Genomic DNA, 20601 nt, shown 5'->3' with positions numbered 1-20601 from the left:
TGATAGAAGGATCTTGTATTGAGTACAATGGCTCTAAGCAGAGGCTGGCCTTTCATAAATCAGTTTTTTACTGGCACAGCATCTTCCTTTAACAGCCTTCAGTGATGCACAAAAAAATTAAATAAATTAATAACCTGTTCCACCAGCCCACATATTTCCACCAACATGTGGCATGTTGTCTGGATCCACTTTTCCATGTTTTGGGGAACTGACATCCAAACCACTGTCCCTCTGAATGGTTATCTGTCAAATAAAAAAACAGAGCTGTAAATATCTCTTATAGCAAGGAAAACTGCTCTAACAGCCTAATAATAAGATATTAGGTCTGCTGAAGAGCAGTCAGACCAGCACTAGTTCAAGAAATGCAACATCCCACCTAAGGAGGACAACAGGATAAAGCAGAGTAGAACAAGGCTTCTGGATATGACATTAGACCCACACCAGATCTATGACTACTGTCACATCCAAACCACCTAGTGCTTTCAGATCTTATCCACCCTAGAAAAGTACTAACTGATAATTGCCAACATCTACAGTTTGAATGCTTCTTGTAGTATTGGCAGTACCTGGCTGTAAACCCATTTTACAAATTTAATACACACTCAGTTACCGCTCCACATTCTTTATGGATCGGGAGATTGATCTTCCTTTTGTAAGCAGGTACTAAAGAACCCACATGCTCTTCTCTGAGATTCCTAGAATCATAGAATTGTTTGGGTTGGAAGAGATCTTTAAGATCACCAAGTCCAGCTGTCAACCCAGCACTGCCAAGTCTACCACAAAATCATGCCCCTAAGCAACATATCTACCTGTCTTTTCAATACCTCCAGGGCTGGTGACTCAACTACTTCGCAGGGCAGCCTGTTCCAGTTCTTGAGAACCCTTTCAGTGAAGGCTTTTTTCCTCATATCCAATCGAAACCTTCCCTGGCACAACCTGAGGCCGTTTCCTCTTGTCCTATTGCTTGTCAGGTCAGTAAATGTCTAGCTCAAATGACATGCTCACGTAACCCTTCATGTCCCTGCCATGACCACAGATGTCTACAGTGGTGGGTTTTCTACACCTGTCTGCTGACTGCACTTGCCCCCTCGATCCTGTGCACAGCTGAACACTCAACAGCTGTCAGATGGTCAGGCCTGAGTCACTCTAGGCTGGGGCTGGATTTAATTGGGTGACTGAAGGTAAAAATACTCCTTCCTGTTACAAACTCTGAGTCATGTAGTGAATCAATGATTCATGTGTGAACTGCCCCTCTGTTATTAATCTTCCATAACTTAATGCCACTAAATGAAACAGAGATGTAAAGTTAATGTCTTTAACCTCTACAAATTAACTTTCTTCTCATCTACCATAATACATTTCATTCTCTGATTAATTTATATGCCCCAATAACTACAATTTATTGCCTTCTCTGAAGTTCATTGGCATTATCATGGTTTTCACTGGCACTGTACAGCAGCTTAACCTTTAATTGAGCCTTGCAGACTCAACTTCATGCTGACACGAATCCCATATGTGTTTTTGAACTGAAAACTTGTGCTCTAACAACTGTGTTGGCAGCTACTCAAAACATAATTTTCCTTCTTGTTACACAACTTACATTAATCCAAAGAGGCACAACACATCCTCTGTGAACCACATCATTAGTGTAAAATCAAGATCTAATACGATAAATTACATTAATTTAACATTCTATAGGAAGAAAGACAGTCAACCACAACAGCACGTTACCCTTAGCATTATACACATTTTTGGTTTAAGAGTTTTCCTCCAAAATAAACAGTTCATTTTTGCATAACTGGTAGATTTCAAAACTATCAGAAACAGAGGTCAAAAAAAAATTGCTGAACTTGGTTTAAAATAAATCATAAAACCAAAACAGTAGTGTCAGCCTCCTGAATCAAAACAAAACATTATTCTGTAAAAAGAAGCAATAAAATTATGAAAATTTTTTACATGTTCACCCTTCTGGGTTCATAATAGAAAAAATACTAAAAATTCTGCAAAAGAAGCTCTAAGAGGCAAACAGAACCACAAACAGTGACACAAAGACCATATTTTATTTTTGTCCAGTTTTTCCACTGAATAATTTAACTGAATATTTTTACATTTTTAATTTAGAGTTTTATTGCTCACACATATTTCTTACATATAAATTGTTCACAAATAATATTTCTAGTAGATATGCACTAGACAAATTTCTAATATAAACCTATTTTACAACAGTGTTGATCTGATTAAAGCAGGTATTCAGAACTTTGAAACAGCACCAGGCTAATAGAATGTATTTTGTTTTATAATGGTTTGCAACTGTTCTTAAAAGGACAGAAGAAAACCCAACACTTGATTTCTATTAAAACTTTGAAAAAAATGGCATGAGAGGGAGAAAGAGAAATGAGTGGTACAATCTACCATAGCTTAAGAAAGAGACTTTCTTACTGATTTTTTTTAATATATAGTTAATAGGTTACTGGGTAAAATAACAAAACATTTAAGGATATTAGAATGGAGTTACACCAGCAGATGTGTCAGGCCAGTGAAGGCAGGAGTTTCATTAATTTTCTAGTTTCTAAGTAACTTCTATGCACACAAAAGGTAGTAAAATTTTGCTAAATCTGAAAACTTTAAGAACCAGTTTTTATTAGCACTGTGTTGCTGGGTAAATATTTTGCAAATGTACTGTACACTTAGAAAGTGCATTCCATTAGCACACCTTAGGGTACTTTGAAGAACATCTCCTGGATGTATTTTTCTGTTTTTCATTTGAGCTCTTAGGTAATTCCATTAGTGACTTATCAGGTTTTTCTCCTTCTCATCCCTGTCTCCATGAAAATGTTTCAAGACAATTTTACAACTAACATCTTCTCTCTGCTCTGAAGGAGCCTCTATGAAGTTAAAGTTAGACTGGCAAGTACCTAGATTAGAATTTAAAAGATGCTGAAATATATTAAAATATATATTGGAAGGAAGTAAATAATTGAGTCTGGATGTGAAAACAGAGGAAGCATGTGGAAATAAACTGAAGAGAAAAACTTTTGGACAAAGATACTTTCTTCAGCATGACAGACATAAAGAGATGGAAGAGCCATAGATAAGTCACCCCTCTGAGGGTTGGGGTAATTATTGACATATGAAACTGTTGAAAAGGTAGATTTAAGGGGGAGGATCCAAAATTGGATATGAACCTGGCAAACCGAGACAGTCATTACTCTTGTGATGGATACTTTCCATATATATAAATCACTTGCTCAAAAGCTTATCTGTCCCCTCCTTAATACTTTCCATTTGAAACTACTGCAAGACTTCTATCAACTTTGCTTCTCTCAAAGTTTTGACTGTCTCTTTTTGAGCGAAATCTGTGTTCTTTCTAGCTATACATGCATTGAAAGGCACTACTCATTTCTCCATTACTGTGCAGTTCCACCCTGTCTGGTGTGCCTATCACAGCTTTGTAAAACAACAGATGAATTCAGTCGAGTAGCCTTGAGTTTCAGTGATGAGGTATGAGTCAGAGTAGACTAGCTGGAAAAATTGCGAAATTTTCCTTCTGAGACTTTCTTTTGACTTCCAAAATCACTGCAATTTCCAAAATACTCACAGCACATGTGTGTCAGTTGTGTATGATCTAAACTTGTTTATACATATTGGTGATTCATGATCATAGCACAAAAGCAGCTTTACACTGCATGTTTGGGCACGTTCTTCTTCAAAGTTCTCACCACACAAGAAATGCAACTGACATCCTCTCCTGGGACAAACATAATTCATAAAGTTCAAATTCACAGGAATCATTAATGATCTTAGTCCCATGTTTATAATCTTTTTGTTCTCTTCTTTTATTTGACCCAGCTACTTAGATCAATGGGTAATGGTTGCATCCAAAAGGACTTTGTGGATGAAGACTCTATGAGTCTTCCAAAGTCAATGAAGAAAACCAATAAAACATTTATGTGAGAAGAATATGAAGACTGAAGGCCAGAAAGACGCTAAAGGAATGTGCTTTTCTAAAGAGGCAAAGTTATGAAGGAAGTGCTTGAGATTAAAGGAAAGGATGAAACAACAGCATACACCATGACTTTTTAAAGCTTTGACCTTATTCTCTGGTCGTGCCCCTTATACATCCATTCACTCCTGACAGCAAGGACAGCCAGGCAGGAATAGAACGAAACACTCATTTTACATTCAGTGAGAGATATGTGGTATCTGAACAACTTGCTCTATATCAGTTCATTCTGAGATTATGAATAGATGCCAAAACAGTTTTACATGGCTACACTTCATTTATTTATATTTTTTTCTTAAGAGCCGACTGCATAAGGGAGATGGATAAAACACATTCAGTCTGGAAACTAAGTGATCTTATCATCCTTCATATAGTAACATAAAGAAGACAAAGAGCTTCAGAGAAGCCAGTTACATGACTTAATGTTCTCAATAGCACAATGAAACCAGGTGTTTCACAGCTGTGTCATATTTATGCCAAACATCTAGTAAATGCATAACAATCTTCAGTAAGGGACACACTGAAGATGAGTCAGAGGCGGGTAGTTTTGTCTGCATTTCAGCTGGTCAGGCAAATTACAGTAAGGGAACTTTATAGTGTGTAGTAACCAAATTTAGCTACGTTTGAAAGTGGATCTAGAACCAAATTTATGCCATTTAAGTGAATGTGGGATTAAATTCTCTCGAATTCTGATGTGAAATAATCTAAACATACAAAATAAACTCCTAGAGAGTAAGGAAGCACTGACATACCTCACATTTTGATACTTTCATCATCCTTCAGTAAAAGACAGGAGCTGAACTGCTTGAGGATCACACAACTGACCCAGACACACTGTGTGGTTGCCTCTACAAGGCACCATCATAACTATGAGAAGGAAGGAGCTGCAGTAACCCAGTAACAGAAGTTTGTGAGCTATATAGAGGGTCGCTGTACTCTTAAAATAATTTATGTCCCACACTTAACATCAGCATTTCATTCTAATATATGAGCTGTTTTCACAAGTACAGTACTTCTCTTTTGAGCCCAGAATTATTTTTTTTCCAACATCTTCTCTCAAATCTCTCAGGCTGTATGAGTAAAATTCACCAAAAGCATTATCAAATTTCACTTCAGCTGATTTTGTACAAGTAAACTTAACCATATTTTAGCACCCAGTGATCTTAAATCATACATTTCAATGAACAGAGAAGAAAAAATGTCTTTAAAAAGAAGCTTCACCACCTCAAAGGCAGTGCCAAGTAGCCCAGCTGTGCACTTCCATATCTTAACAGGTGCTCATTGCCCTCAATTTGCTTGTGCCAAGCAAATAAATATAATGAAAGAAACAACAACCAGTCTTCAGCATGTCACACTTAGATGTCTGATGGCAATAAATTCACTAAATTGGCTGACTTTTTATGAAGTACTTCTAATGAACTATTCAAATTATATCTCTATTATTAACAGATTTATATAGTATACAATTTAATCAGCAATAGACACTTAGCATAGTCAACTGAAATGAATATTTCAGTGTATCTTGTATTCAATCATTCATTTTTCAACACTGCCAGTTTTTCACCCATTCATTTCAACCCCAGACATCAGCTCCTCATCGTTCAGGTCTGTTACAATAAACTAAAGACTGAAATTCCAGGAACTATTTTTATTGCAGACAGGGAAAGAGAAAGGGACTTTCATCTCTTCCTGTATTTCCCCATTTGAAATTCTCTTTATTCCTGGGAGTTTCATGCAGGAGATACAAGCAATGCCTCTCACTGTCTTAGATGCCCATACCTCCACTACATTCTTGTAAAATGCTGACTTGATAAACCAAGGGGCAGAACATGTACTTAGACTTAACTGCTGGCAGAAAAAGAACTTGTGGTTACAGGTTAGGAAATATATTTTAGACTTTGCAATCCAGAGGCAGACAATGTTAAAAATAGTTCTAGCTTTGAATAGAAAAGCAGTAAGTAAGTGATGGCTTTCAGTAAAATGTGCAGGATTTTTTCCTTGATGCAGTCTGGGATGCATCTCTGATCTAGATGGATTATTCTGTACAAAAATATGCTGCTATAGATAGATATTCCTGTCACCCTACCCTGTACATGACAGACTTCTGTTCAACACAGCAAGCTGGTGTGAGAGTGAATGGTCTTTTAATACAGCAGCTTACTTCTGTATTCTGATGTAGTTAACTTCATTAAAATTCCTGAAGGGTGTAGGATGTGTCAGTGCCTCCCATTCAGGAACACTTGCCAGAAAAGCTCCTTTGCTGTGCACACAGCAACAAAAGCAAGCTCCTGACCAAGGCCTGGCAAAGAAACTCTGTTTTTCAAGGCGGGAGGGGGGGGGGGGGGGGGGGGGGGGGGGGGCGGGGGGACCTGCCCCATGTACAGGGGAACAAACCTTTCACTTCTTAGTTTAAATACATCTGTCCCTACCAGATGCATACAACTTCAGAAGGAGAAAAAAAGCCAGAAAATATACTCTAATTCCAGGCTAACATCCTGCAGGTGTAAAGGGATGCAATTTGTGCTTTAAAAACTAGACTAAATAAAAATTTCCATTCCCAAAACCACCCCAAATCAAATTTTCTTATACCTTCCAGGGATATTTAAACAGAGCTGGACATTCCTTGTAGGATTTTGTATCTTTGTGACAGAAATAAGTAGAACACTTCCTCGTTGTATGCAGTGACAAACAAGCAACCAACCTTTCTACGAAGGCCTTTTAAGCTTTCTTTGGAGCATTCCACATACAACATATTTACCAAAACTGAAACCAGCATGATTTCATGTATCATAACTTAATAAACACACACAAATGGGCAAAGCATCACTTTACAAAATGCAAGAATACAGGGCTACAGCTGCAGTATTTACAGCTGTAGAGAATATGTACATAGGAAGACTCTCTAAAAAGAAAAAGCTAAAGTTCCCAAACAATAATTATTATCATAAGCACTTCTTCCAGCATTTGTAAGAAAACTGCATTATTGGGTGTTTCTTACAGTTGACCAGAAAGATTTGAGGTGGAACACAGTTCACATGATTAAAGTGCTTAGTTTAATATAAAATAAGGAGGTATGCAATAGATTATTTAGATTATTATTATAATATTATTATTATTATGATTATACAGTCCTGGAAAGTAGGCAGATGTAGGCAGGATCTAGGCTGGCAAGATCTCATCCTTAATTTACTCTTTTTATCATAAAGGAAATAACCATGGTAAGATGGAAATTAGAAGATATCTGCTCTTTTCCTAATATACCTGGGACATGGAGAGAAAGAATTAATCTTCTGTTCTGCCTTTTCATGAATATACAATACGTTAAACAGGGCAGTTTACAGTAAATGAAGAATATCTGTTGCTTTCCATTAAATGCAATACATTATTGCTGATATAAAACCACTACAAATAGTACAAAGTTAAAATAGTGATGTTTTCTTAAATAGCACTTTAGCACTGTGGACAAATATTGGGCACGTACCAGAAGATCACTGCAGGAAAAGAAGTGAAAACATCTTAGACTTTTGTCCTACAGCTGATTTGGAAGATGTTAATTTCTTAATCAAAATCAGTGAAAAATCTTTTATCACAATTGCACATTATTATGAAAGAAGATTGACTTCGACTGTAACAAAACATGACCATTCTCCAGGTGAAAAAGGCATTAAATAATTCATCCCACAGTGGCACAAAGGACTAGGAAATGTATTCCGTGGAATGCAGAATGTATTTCAGTAGATGTGAAAAAGACTGATTTTTCCCTGAAACAAAATCTTTGTTTTCTTTTATCCCTCTCTCCCCTTCCCCCAGCCCCCCAACAAGCTTAAAACCTCAGGATTACCCTAGGCTGCATTTACCAGGTCACAAGAACATCCTTTCTTTATTACAGTCTTTATCAGCAGCTGAATATACGCCTTATTTTCTCAGAGAGTATATAAAGGTTCCACATCAGGCAAATCAAAGGATAACCTGCCTGTTCCATAGTGGTTTTACATTCTATTGTAAAACTGATTTTACCAAAGACAGGAAGAAAACATTTTATAATCTACTTACACAAACTAGCGAGACAACTGCAAAAATAGGCCAAAACAAAATAAATTCTAATGGTTTCTATTACTTTTACTTGTATAGTTTCATGTACAGCTTTTTTCTGTGTGCTAAAAATTAACAGCACAATTTCTACTCACATCAACACTACAAAAATGAGCCCACAAGTCATTCTTCCACAGAAAGGAATATTCACTGTTAGACAAGACAATAATGATGTATGAAATACATCCTGTTTCTTCAATTTCATCTAGAAATGAAAAAAACATCAGTTGCACTGCAGTATACAACATTTGTTAGGTTTTCTTCATTCATTTGGCTTCATTTTGATTTTTTAGCTTGTCTGTAAAACTTTGCAAGAATTCAAAAGGAACTAATGAAGCCTCATGCACTACCTGCCTCCTGAGAACATTTCTCTCTAAAAGTAGCTTTTAAAAGTCACAGAGCATTAAACTTCTGTCCCAAATAGCAAAACTGTTCAAATGTTGTAGCTTTAATGGGATTTTAGATACAGAAAATAAAAGTGAATCTGGGTGAGGAAGGAGGTGGATATTTGGAGTGAAACACATAAAAAGGATATCTGGCTGGCAAATGAAGTTTTTATGCACCAAAAAACCCAAACTGCAATATCAAGTGCAGTTGTTGCTGCTGTGGGTCTTGTTTTGAACTAAACGCTGTCATCACTCTGAAGAACCAACTCCAAAACTTTACAGCAGTAGATGCATTAGAGTCTTGTTTTTATTGAATACGTACTCTGTGGTTTCAAAGCTGGATAAAATAAATGATGTAATGAGATAATATCATACAATTGCTTCTATCTAACAGATCCTCTGCTATTTTAACGCCTGTATAAATTCCGTTTTCCTGTTATTAAAAATGGGTCAATTTTTTTTCAACTAAAAGATGTGATGTCATAAACTTTTTAGTATGCCAATCCATTACAAAATATATTCAGAGCAGACAGACAATATTTATCTTGGTTATTTATAATGACTACTACACATATCCTAACATTAATGAACTCAAAGAGCCCTGAATTCAGTTTCTTCAGGAATACCCTGAATAATCAACAGCTAGAAAGATGGGATAAGTGAACATGGCAACAATTTGGAATATTCTGGGCAGAAAACCACAGAGACAATGCACAGTCAACAGAAAGTTAAAAAAAAAAAAATTACATATGGAAGCAGAAAAGACTTATTTTCTATAGACCTAGAATCTTGTTAAATCTGTCCTTCAGCAACAGAGACGTAAGTTATTAAGAGTCAGCTACGTTGCTTGGTTTTCTAAAGGAAAGCCTCCAACACTTAGCACTACTGTAAGTGATGAGATTATTTAAATTTTCACTGTTTGTCCTTTCACTAATTGGGGAACAACTTTCATAACTGCAGAATTCTCAGTATGCCTTTGTCTGGCTGGGCAGGCAGGATTTTACTCCAGCCTTTATGTCAGCAACATGCACGGCTGCAGACTTTCTGAGATCTGAAAGACAGCTTGTGCAGGTTATTATACTTTCTCCCATGAGAACCATGGGCTTTCACAGGAAGGTCAGAGGAAGAAAGAGGAACTTTGTGCAGGATCAGCCTGTTCTAGCAGAAATTTAAGGTTATTTCCCCTCCTGCTTTTTGTCTGTCGGCTCTAATTAGACTAGATGATCCTCAGGAAAGGGAATGTATTTTAAACATGTCTGTACAGTGTTTCCAGCAAGGGCCTCATTTCAGCTGAGGACATTTATATGACAAAAAGTAGCTGGCAGAGAATCGATGATCATCAGAGTTGTTTTACCCAGTGGAGACTTTTATAGATACAACTTATGGAGCTCTGTAGGTCTGTGAATTTCTAGTCTTATACTCAGATGTCTTGTTTTAAGGGGCAGTGTATGTCTGCTACCCCTCACTGTGCTAGACTGAATCATGCAGACCAGGAAATGCTCAGAGAGCTCAACTGTGTCTCTGGAGCTCACAGATCTCGGAACTGCAATGGTATCAAACTATAACTTGTTTTCCACTTACTCCCTAGATAACTCTGTAATCTGCTGTACTTCAGGTGTTTCAGGATTCCGTGCAGGACTGTAGAATGCCATCATATTGCTCCTACAAAGTTACAAAAACTCTTCACTGCATATGTTTTCCATAATTTGAATTTTTTTTTTTTTTTTTTTTATATTAGCTGGATGGTCACACTCAAAGAGTTGTAGTCAATGGCTCAGTGTCTGGGACTGGTGCTGGTTAACATCTTTGTCACTGACATGGACAGTGGGATTGAGTGCATCCTCAGCAAGTTTGCTGATGACACAAAGCCATGTGGTGTGGTTGACACCCTAGAGGGAAGGGAGGCCATCCAAATGGACCCTGACAGGCTTGAGCGGTGGGTCTGTGCCCAACCTCATGAAATTCAACAAGCCCAAGTGCAAGGTCCTGCACCTGGGTCTAGGCAATCCCAAGCACAAATACAGGTTGGGCAGAGAATGGAATGAGAACAGTCCTGAGGAAAAGGACTTGGGGATGGTTGATGTGAAGCTCAACTTGAGCCAACAATGTGCACTTGCAGCCCAGAAAGCCAACTGTGTCCTGGGCTGCATCAAAAGCAGCGTGGCCAGCAGGACAAGGGAGCTGATTCTGCCCCTCTACTCTGCTCTCATGAGACCCCACCTGGAGTGCTGTGTACAGTTCTGGAGCCCCCCCAAAACAGGAAGGACATGGAGCTGCTGGAGCAAGTCCAGAGGAGGGCCACAAATATGGTCAGAGGCCTGGAGCATCTCTGCTATGAAGACAGGCTGAGAGAGCTGGGGTTGTTCAACCTGGAGAAGAGAAGGCTCCAGGAAGACCTTACAGCGGCCTCCCAGCACCAGAAGGGGCTACAGGAAAGCTGGGGAGGACTTTTGACAAGGGCATGGAATGATAGGACAAGGGGGAAAGGTTTTAAATTGGAAGATGGCAGATTTACGTTAGACATTAGAAAGAACTCTTTCACTGTGAGGGTGATGAGAGACTGGCACAGGTTATTCAGAGAAGTTGTGGATGCCCCCTCCCTGGAGGTGTTCAAGGCCAGGCTGGATGGGGCTTTGAGCAACCTGATTTGGTGGGAGGTGTCCCTGACCTTGGCAGGGGGATTTGGACTAGATGATCTTTAAGGTCACTTCCAACCCAAACCATTCCATGATTTTGTATTCTATGATTCTAATTTATGGGGCTTGTACCGTCAGAATAGAAGAGATGAACGAAATCAGTTTTATCAGCTCACTGATGCCCTCACGTGGTTAGAAAAAACAGTTGGTCTAAAGTAGAAAATAAAAAACCGGGGGAGGTGGTGAGAAGGACTAGCCACCCTTGCTAAAGGTTATGCTTTTACCTCAAATAAAGAACTCAGCTTTGACTCCAGTTCAACCCAGGCTTTAGATGAAGTCTAGGTAGGTTAGGAAGACATTTTAAATTATTTTTATGTATTTATATTTTATATATTTTATATATTTTTAATGATGGATCTGGCATCCCATAATAGCTACACAGTATTTGCCCTTGCCCTTATCAGACCTAAAGGTTAACTGATGGATTGCAGAAGAAAATCTGAATGTTGGGAAATACCATTGAGTGCTGCTGAACTCATAAAAATGGGGTTTTTTCTTAGCAAAAAGCTCCTGAATCAGAGATTATTTCAGCAGACCCATGAAAATAAACCCACCCTTAATTTTTTTAGCTATTGGTGATGAATACATATACATTTACCTTTTATGTTACTGATATGAACCATATGTTCAGGTCTTCCAGCTGCACACAGGACATAGAATAACTTATGTGTTCTGTTCTGATGGAAGACCATGAAGACAGCCATTTAAATCTGATAAAATATTTCTTTTTATTGCATTTCTCAAGCTTTCCTGAACATGTTTATACTCATTTCAGCTAAGCATGTTTCAACCTCAAGGAACCTAGAGTTGACATTTGTTTTCTTAGGTGGCTGTCCTGCATTTATATTCAATTTGCTTGCCCAATTTAAGGTATATTCCTACTGATTGCAGCATTCAAGGACATTACAGCTACTCACCTTTGCAACACAGGCAAGAAGGATGTTAATTTATCCTTATGGGTCTATACTGAATTTAGGCCTCTGAAACTGTTTAGACATACAGTGTGCACTTGAACAAGCGACCTGCCTTCCTTATGTCACAGTCCACTCCTCTGGAAAGCAATGATGATGCTTACTGGCTCCAGATATTGCAATAATTGCATACTTTAATGTTTAGGGGTGTGTAAAGGGAAACAGTTATGGATGGATGAAGTCATTTTTTTCACTACTCCTTTTAGCTAGTTACAATGATTCATGCTTTGTGGAAACACTACATCAGTAACAGTTAACTAGCCACAGCAGAAACCAAAAGAACATGTCTTTAGTGCTACTGGGAAAAGGAATGGCAGTTTCAGATTAAAGCATTATTTTTGACATAAAACTATTCTCTCCATCAGTTCCCCAGGGCAGATGATGTTGAACGAAATACCCTCAAACCTTAAAACTTGCCTATTCTTACATACATTTAATTCATTCTTTTCAGATACTTGAAGTGACCTTCTTTTTAGAAACACTGATCAGTGAAAAAGCTCAACCATTTTTGAATTTCAAGCACAGCCTGTTTGTGAAAGATAAAACGCAGCCCCAGAAGACAGTACCAATAGTTTCAATTGAAGCCTGAAGATTTGGCTCCAGTTCATTTTTTTTAATCTGTATTTATATTGAAAGCACTCTTTTTTTCTCTCAAAAGTCAGGATGCTTCAGAAATATTCTGTGTGTTTTTGCAGAACAGTGGTTCCCAGACACCTAGACAAGCCTCTTGGACTATGAACAACACCATGAAGGGCTAATAAACTTTGCAAAACCTTTAGCAGTGGGATGCATCAATGACAGCTTTTAGGGGAGCAGAAGTTGGGGGTTGGAGGGGAATGAATTCTGAGTGTTCTGTTGAACACTGACAATTTTCTTAAGTGAACTTCTGCTACAAGATTATTGGGAACAACAGGTTTAGACAATGAATTAGAGATGCCTCATCAGACTCCAAGATACTTAACATGAGTTAAGAATGTTAAAAGAAAGTGATTTTCATACACTCGAATGAACAAATCAACCAGTGGCAGCAAAATATCTCAAATTCTGTAAAAGCAGCTGTTGGCAAACATTTAGCTACAGGTTTCTTAGCAAAGCAATTGTATCTAAAACAGGAAAACCAGAGTCCTTGCTATGCTTACCTTACACAGGGAATCTACAGTTTTCAAGCTAAAACAATCCTTTCATTTCCAGAAATTAATGCCTTAATAAAGTACTGCTTCTACGTCTAGATTCATTGAAAAAATGGATTAAATAGGAAAGGTGAAGGCCTTGATCTCCAAATAGCAAAGTACAGAGCTGACACAGCAACTACATATCTATTATCTTACTGGAGATGTACATAAAAGATTTAATTTATTGTTTACTGCTCTGCAAAGCCTTTGTAAGGTCTCATTATCTTTCCATTTGAAGCAAAGTGTGTAAAGCAGAGAAACTGAATTAGCAGTAATCACAGCAATCTGTGGATCACAAGGGAGGCTTTGTTTCAGCCCTTTCAGCTCAAATCACAGTATGCCATTTTGAGTTCTGACAAACCACTGACTGGAGCTATATACACTGTGTTGACAGAAGAAAGAAGATACTCTAAGAAGACTTTACCCTGTAATGTGCCTACTAATTAGAGAGGCAGACTGTCAGGAGAGACAAATTCTACAACAGACCTTGAAAATGGCTTTGTGACTGGAAGAAAATTTCTTATCCTTTTTAAAAAAAGGTTACTTGACATTACTAGTCAAATGACTTTAAATTTTCTGGTGCTGTGCACTTTCCAAGCCAGTATTTTCTAATATTTACTTTACTATGCTTGGCAGTACAGTGATACTGGTGAATTAAATTACAAGTTATTAAAAAAAAGGAAAAACAGCTGATAAAACATGTCAAACTCTAAATGTTCCTCCTGGCTCTTTTGATTTCTACTAGGCAACTTGATAGGTAGATAAAATTGAGCTGGTATAAACTTACTATATCTGACCATAAGATGGTGCTAGTGCTACTGCATTGGTATAAACTGGTAAAGCAACCACACAAACGTGCTACTGAGTAACAGTTTCCTTTCCTTCTGATTTTTACAGAAGGCATTTCCTGAGGTCCAATAACTAGAACACATCAATTCTTCTACAAGTTTCTAAGTTCAGAGAGAGAAAAGAAAGTGAAAGAAGAGCTATATTTTCTGCTTGATAAATCACATTCACACTTGGGATAGCCGGACACCTAGTTGTAAACAATAATATATAGAGATCCTTTTAGAGAAGACTTACCTCATTTTCTCATTCTAGTGTACTGTGAAACTGGTACAGAAATTTGAGAAACAGAAATAATTGCAATGGTAGATAGAGACAGGATCTTCCTAGTCCAAAGTGGTGAAGTCCTCCTAAAACACACCCTAGCTCTTCAAAGTGATACCTTCACTAATGGAAACAAAAGATGCAATTGAACAGTCTTGAATTTCCCCCCTGTGTTGCAATGGTGATCACACATATTAGCCAGTACATTAATACTTGTGTATACATACACACACACACACACATCTAGCATACATGTATGTTTTCAACATCTACCTAAGCATTCCACTCGAGAACATGGCTGTAGAGAGAGTCTTACAACTTGGAGAATTTTCAGAATTAGCCAAAGGCACTAATGTGAACTCCAGGCATCTTCCTGCTATGTTTAAAGTTTACTTTCTAACATACCAACACAATAATTTTTTCCAAGTATTTGAACTCTGGAGAAGCACACACTTTCCTTAAAAATTATTTTCATTATTCTACATTCTGAAAGTTGCAGTTAAAAATCAGCAGGAGATAAAGAATTAATTTACATTTAAATGTACTGGAATTTGGCAAAAACACAAACACTGCAAGACAAAGAGACTGTCAGTAACCATAATTACGGGGCTCACAAATAAGCTTTCTAATTAAGTTACTGTGTGGTTTTTTTTCAGTGAAGACAACTATTCAACTTCTCTTGCAGGCATACCTCTTCACAGTGCTTTTCAACACAGCGCTTCCTCAAACCCCTCTCCCAGCTGAAAACTCATTTGCAATTCATTCTGTTAAATGTTTCTTCACTTCAGCTCTGTGAACTCCTACCTGCATAGGACGAGAATCTTCTTGGCCAATCATGTTCCTCCAGTCCTGCAGTGACCTCTGGAGGCTCTCCAGCCCAGTCTCCCAAAGCCTCACACCACCTCCGAGGTCCACAGTAACCAAACCTGCTTTGCCCAGCGGTGCCAACAGCGCATCGGTGTCTGAGATCTTAGAGAGCCAAGATGTATATGGAGAGAGAGATTTTGAACTGAAAAACAAAGCATTCATAGGGTTTTTTTCTTGACACTGCAATTAGAAAGAGGATGAGTGTTTTTGTAGTGACGGTGACTGCTGAATGAAATTACATCCTCATTCCATGAGAGACTATAACTAAGCTCTGCAGACTGACTATTTTATCTGAAACATTCCACCTGCTGAAACTGGATATGACTAAAAGATACTTGTCAGTATAAAAGACCAGGCTGAAAGAGCATGTGTTGCCTAACCCACTGTTAGATCTTGTCTATCTGAAAACTCAGTCTCTATAAAAAGCTATAAAGATTATGAAAAGTTTTTAAAAGTTTTCTAGAAAAATACAAAACTACAAAAGAAATAGGAAACAACATGACCTGGGCATGGAGGAAAACACCTTTCCATCAATTTCAAGTAACACCTTTCTCTAGTGCTTAAATAAAAAACGAAGACTTAAACACCCATTTAAAGATGTCACAACTTTATGCACAGAGATTCTCAGCACTGTTTGAAACAGTCAACTTGCAGAAAAAAATTTACTGCTGAAACAGAGGGGCCTAAGAGCTACAGAATATGAATCACAGAATAGCTGGGCTTGGAAGAGACCTCTGGAGATCATCAAGTCCAACCACCCTGCCAAAGCAGGATCACCTAGGGCAGGTCACACAGAGATGAGCCCAAAGGAGTCTTGAAAGTCTCAAGTAAGAGATTTTCAAGAAGGAGGGAAATTTAGATAAGTAGGAAAGATTCTTTGTGGTTTTTTTTTCAGTACTGTTAATGACATGCACAATGACTTGACAACTTGCACTAATACTACAATTGATAATTTTCAAAGATCAAGGAAGGAGTAACACATATGCTTCTACCAACAACTGAAATCACCACCCATTAATTCAGCCAAAGAAGAGTTATTTTATTTATTGACCAGGTTAGCTATGCCAGAAGGAAGAAAGGTTGTTAGATTTTTAGCATAGGACTTACTTCTCATATATATGAAAAATCGCTTTAGTTATCAGTTCTTAATACATTTAGTACATTTTTAGATCTGCACTTCTGCTCAGATTTCCCATAGATTGCTTAAATCCTCGTACTAGATTACAGGTCATGATGTTGAAGTTTGGCTTTGTAATTTTTGTAAATTCTTATAAAATCCCAGTGTAAAATAATGTGTGATTCCCTATTATTTCTATGTTAAAGCTTTACATTTTTGAATGACTGTAAGATGAAGGCCAATGGATCTATTATAAGATGGTGAACTCAAAAATTCCTAACATGATTAATGAAGGAGAATTAATTTAAATGAGAATCAATTAATTATGTCAAAACCAACATCAAATGGATAGAATTAAAAAAAAAAAAAAGTATAAAATTCCTGATGTGTGGGTTTCATAAAAGTGCTATTTAAACATGCAAAGTTAGAGACTGCTATTCAAAACAAAAACCTTTACTATTACAGTGGATATTGATAGTTTCTAACCAAAATGCATGTTTAACTCTTAAAATACTTGCAAATATGTTCTACAATGGTGAGAGATAGATGTTAAAACCAACCAGAAGCCACAGTCTGGCTGTTTTAATGCATCATATAAGATACTCGTGAGGAATGTATTATTTCCCAAAGGGAGAACCAAAACATAAAGAAGCTCCAGTTATTTTCAAGGTGAACTTTACACTGGACCAGAATTTGATTCCTGGTTTCCTAACATCTAGCACTGGATCATTCTGCCTATCTTTGTGGAGACCCTAAAGATAGATAGCAAAGCAAAACAAAAGACGGCAGAGGATTAAGTGGGTGAAGAGGAGGAAAGAGCAAAGGGAATGAAAATCAGAAGGTAAAGCTACCATTTTTTAAAAAGCTACCTAATACTAATTTATTGCTACATTGTCATTGGCATCACCTAGTAAATAGATAAAAATATTGACAATAATATGCTGCAACAGTTGCAGAACTTCACACACTAGGTATGAATCAATCTAATTTTCCACATCAGAAGAAATATTTGCTTATCTTGAAGTAATAATACACACTAAATTCTCTTTGCTCTTTAGACAGAGACTCGTCTAATCAATAAAATCATTTACCTAGGAATAGCGATGTATTTGATTTTCTTTGAGTTAAGATCTGTTACTTCCAAGTATCCAGCAGCTTGTGGAGGAGCAACATCTGAAAATAAACAAACATGTTATTTTTCTGCTGCATGATTAACTCGTTATTTCATTTGCATTTAGCAGATTAAATATACTCATTTCATTACAGAGTACCTGTCAGAAAATGATAAGCTTTCACATGCAACACAGGAGTGTAACTTGCAAATATGGAATTGTTTTACTATTATGATAGTGACCAGCCAGACAGGCACAATTGTAAAAGAACAATGCATTTTTATGGCAAATGTCAAAATTACACATAAATATAGCCCTACTCACAAAAGCAGTAATCAAGCATTTCTGCAATCCTTAACTCACTGCCTAACTACCTGCCACTGAAGATAATGTCAGCTGTATATCAGACTTTAAATGCACACTGAGGAACATTTCAAAACATTATGCTTATGATTCCCACTTCAAAATTTCTCATTAATACTAAGATAAATGTTGTTGCCTTAAATTGAACCACTTTTTTGCAGGTAGATTCTCAGTATGTAATGATTTTATAACTTCATAGTAAATAGCCCTGAACTATCAGTCATTTAATATCCTGTTTATAGACAGTTTAATGAATACAGCTAATACTTTGGTCCCTCCCTCAGAAAAAAAGTTGTGTGTGTGAGCCTATATTGGCTTATGCCAACATATACTCTGCTTGGGCTCAGAAGTGATTTCCAGTTAGGAGCTGCCTTTCATCTGTCTGGAATAAATCAAAGAACTCAAGTTTTTCAGAAAAGAAACCAAAAGCCTGAATTACATTGCACAGTATGTGTACAAAATACCATTGTCACAAGACGGAAGCAAGTCTAGATTTCCTTCTGAAACAACCAATGTTTCACCTCCTTGAAATGAAGGAGAGCCTGATGGTACTTGAAGAATTGCTGATGCTTGCATACAGCACATACAGTGAAGACCACTAAAATCAGCAGTATAAGGGGATCTAACATTCAGATTAGTATAAAGAGTAACCCACAGCAGCACTTTACGCATATATAGAGTATGCACAGCCACAGTAGCACATCTGTTGTCTTCACTCACCTTCATAAAAATGGAAATACCAAACACACTGGAAATGGGAAAAAAAGTCTGTAAAAATGCGTGCTTGTGGGCCACAGAGCACATTTTCTTTTGCCTAGATTTGTTAAGTTTTTTAAACCATGCTTTCTCTTTCAGTAGTAATCAAGAATAAGATACATTAAAAATTCTGATTAAGATCTAGAATACAGAGCTGATACTGAACTAGAAGGGGCAGAACTGTGGGAGAAGAATTGAAAATTAAGTTAATAAATTAGAGAGAGAACACAAATCAACCAAATTAAATTATAAAAAGACAAAAGACTGCAGACTAGGAAGCTGAAGAAATGGTAATCAAATGTTTAAATGCAACACAAGAAACCCCTGCCAGGCCCCAAAATTGCAGTCAAGACATAAACAAGCGCAATTTGTTTCTCTTTTTCTGAAGCCTGACAGAGAAGAATAGCTATGTGCAGGTCTAGACATCAAACTCTAAGGAAAACATAATGAGATAGCCCTGAGGTGACATAGATGTCAGAACAGATGGTCTATAAGGACAAATGTAAGGAATTAACTCTGTTGGTGGTGATGGTGGTTTTTTTCCCCTCTAAAAAGAGACTTTAAAAACCCCCCACATCAAGTAATATTAAAAAGATTGCTATAAAGAAAGCAATATTACCCTGCGTGGAGGTGACATGAAGTATTCAGGGTTTTTTTTGCAGAAAAAAAAATCTGGATACTAGGAAAAGCTTTTCTTTTACAAGGAGAGCGAAGCACTGTAAGAGGACAATTACTGGAGAAACACCAGTTAAGAAGAGTTTAAACATGTGATCCTGCCTCTATATAAACAGGTGGACCAAGTACTGTGTTGAGGACAGTCCTGTAACTGTGTGTGTTACATTATATGTTGTTCCAGTTACTGTCACACTAATAGAGATATCCACTCAGTATTTTAGATTCATATATAGCACATGCTAAATATGACAGTAATATATAGAATATTTTTATAGAATATTTTACATTCCATATATAGAAAGTGCTGAGAACCAAATAAATATTTGCTGCCCTCCTTTCTATAGCTTTGTTTTAGAATAAACATTAATACTTACTTGCTGGATTCTCCCATGATCTCTGAGTTTATATTTTGTGGCCATACATGGATTTGGCAGTCTTTGTGGAAATCACTACTTGTTATAGTTTCTTTTCAAACATTATTATCCTGGTTTACAGTTTGAATAAAACATAAAGGAAATAACTTGTTTGCTTGTTGTTCTGGAACAGTTAAGGTAATACATACTGGAGTATACTAGAGTTTGGCTTAATATTTTGAATTATTACTAGAAATGGAAGACTGTCTGCCAGAACTGAGTGCCAGTGTTCTAGGCCAGGTTGGATGGGGCTTGGAGTGGCCTGGTCTGCTAAGGTGTCCCTGCCCATGGCAGGGGGTTGGACTAGAGGATCTTTAGGGTCCCTTCCAAACCAAATCATTCTATGATTCTAGGATGAGAAAGAAAGTCTGACAGATATGCAAACCAAAGCAAAAATAGAAAACAGCTTCTCCAAGGCAAGAGAAGACATTAGTACAAGAACTTCAAGGGACTGCCACATACTTGATTTTATGTGATAGGGTGCTTTTGTTTCACTGTACCACCTCCCAGGAAAGGATACAAAGACTCATGAATGGAGTCTTAGACAACCTTTGTAAGTAACTAGAGGTTTCCTATACATAAACAGCTGCACAGATGACTCACCGAACATCCAAAGGCCCCCCATAGATTATGCACCAAAATCAGGAATAAACACTAAATCTCCAAGGGACCAAGACACTTAAGCATTTACGGTAGCAGTTAATTGCACATTCAATTAAATAATTCTGTCAATTAGTGAGACTGGAAGGCAAACTACAAAAGAAACAACAGCCCAGCAGAGAGGGCTGCAAATACTGGATCTCAAGTGGGCACAATAAGGTCTAGTACCTTATAATCATAGAATCACAGAATGTTAGGGGTTGGAAGG

The 20601-nt window shown here is 37.3% G+C and overlaps 1 protein-coding gene across 1 annotated transcript in view; it reads right to left on the bottom strand.

The window, feature by feature from the left end:
* VWA8 (von Willebrand factor A domain containing 8) overlaps window positions 1–20601 on the bottom strand; it is a 184770-nt gene that overhangs the window by 30691 nt on the left and 133478 nt on the right. Inside the window, exons 36-38 of the mRNA XM_051609029.1 lie at window positions 17506–17587; window positions 15235–15439; window positions 135–243 (exon numbers count right to left, since the gene is read on the bottom strand). Of these exons, the coding sequence (XP_051464989.1) occupies window positions 135–243; window positions 15235–15439; window positions 17506–17587 (396 nt within the window). The remainder of the gene's footprint in view (window positions 1–134; window positions 244–15234; window positions 15440–17505; window positions 17588–20601) is intronic.

Source organism: Apus apus, chromosome 1 (genome assembly GCF_020740795.1).
Source record: "Apus apus isolate bApuApu2 chromosome 1, bApuApu2.pri.cur, whole genome shotgun sequence".
Lineage (NCBI taxonomy): Eukaryota > Metazoa > Chordata > Aves > Apodiformes > Apodidae > Apus > Apus apus.
Note: the sequence above shows the minus strand (reverse complement) of the source record. Positions and strands in the feature narration are given on the sequence as shown.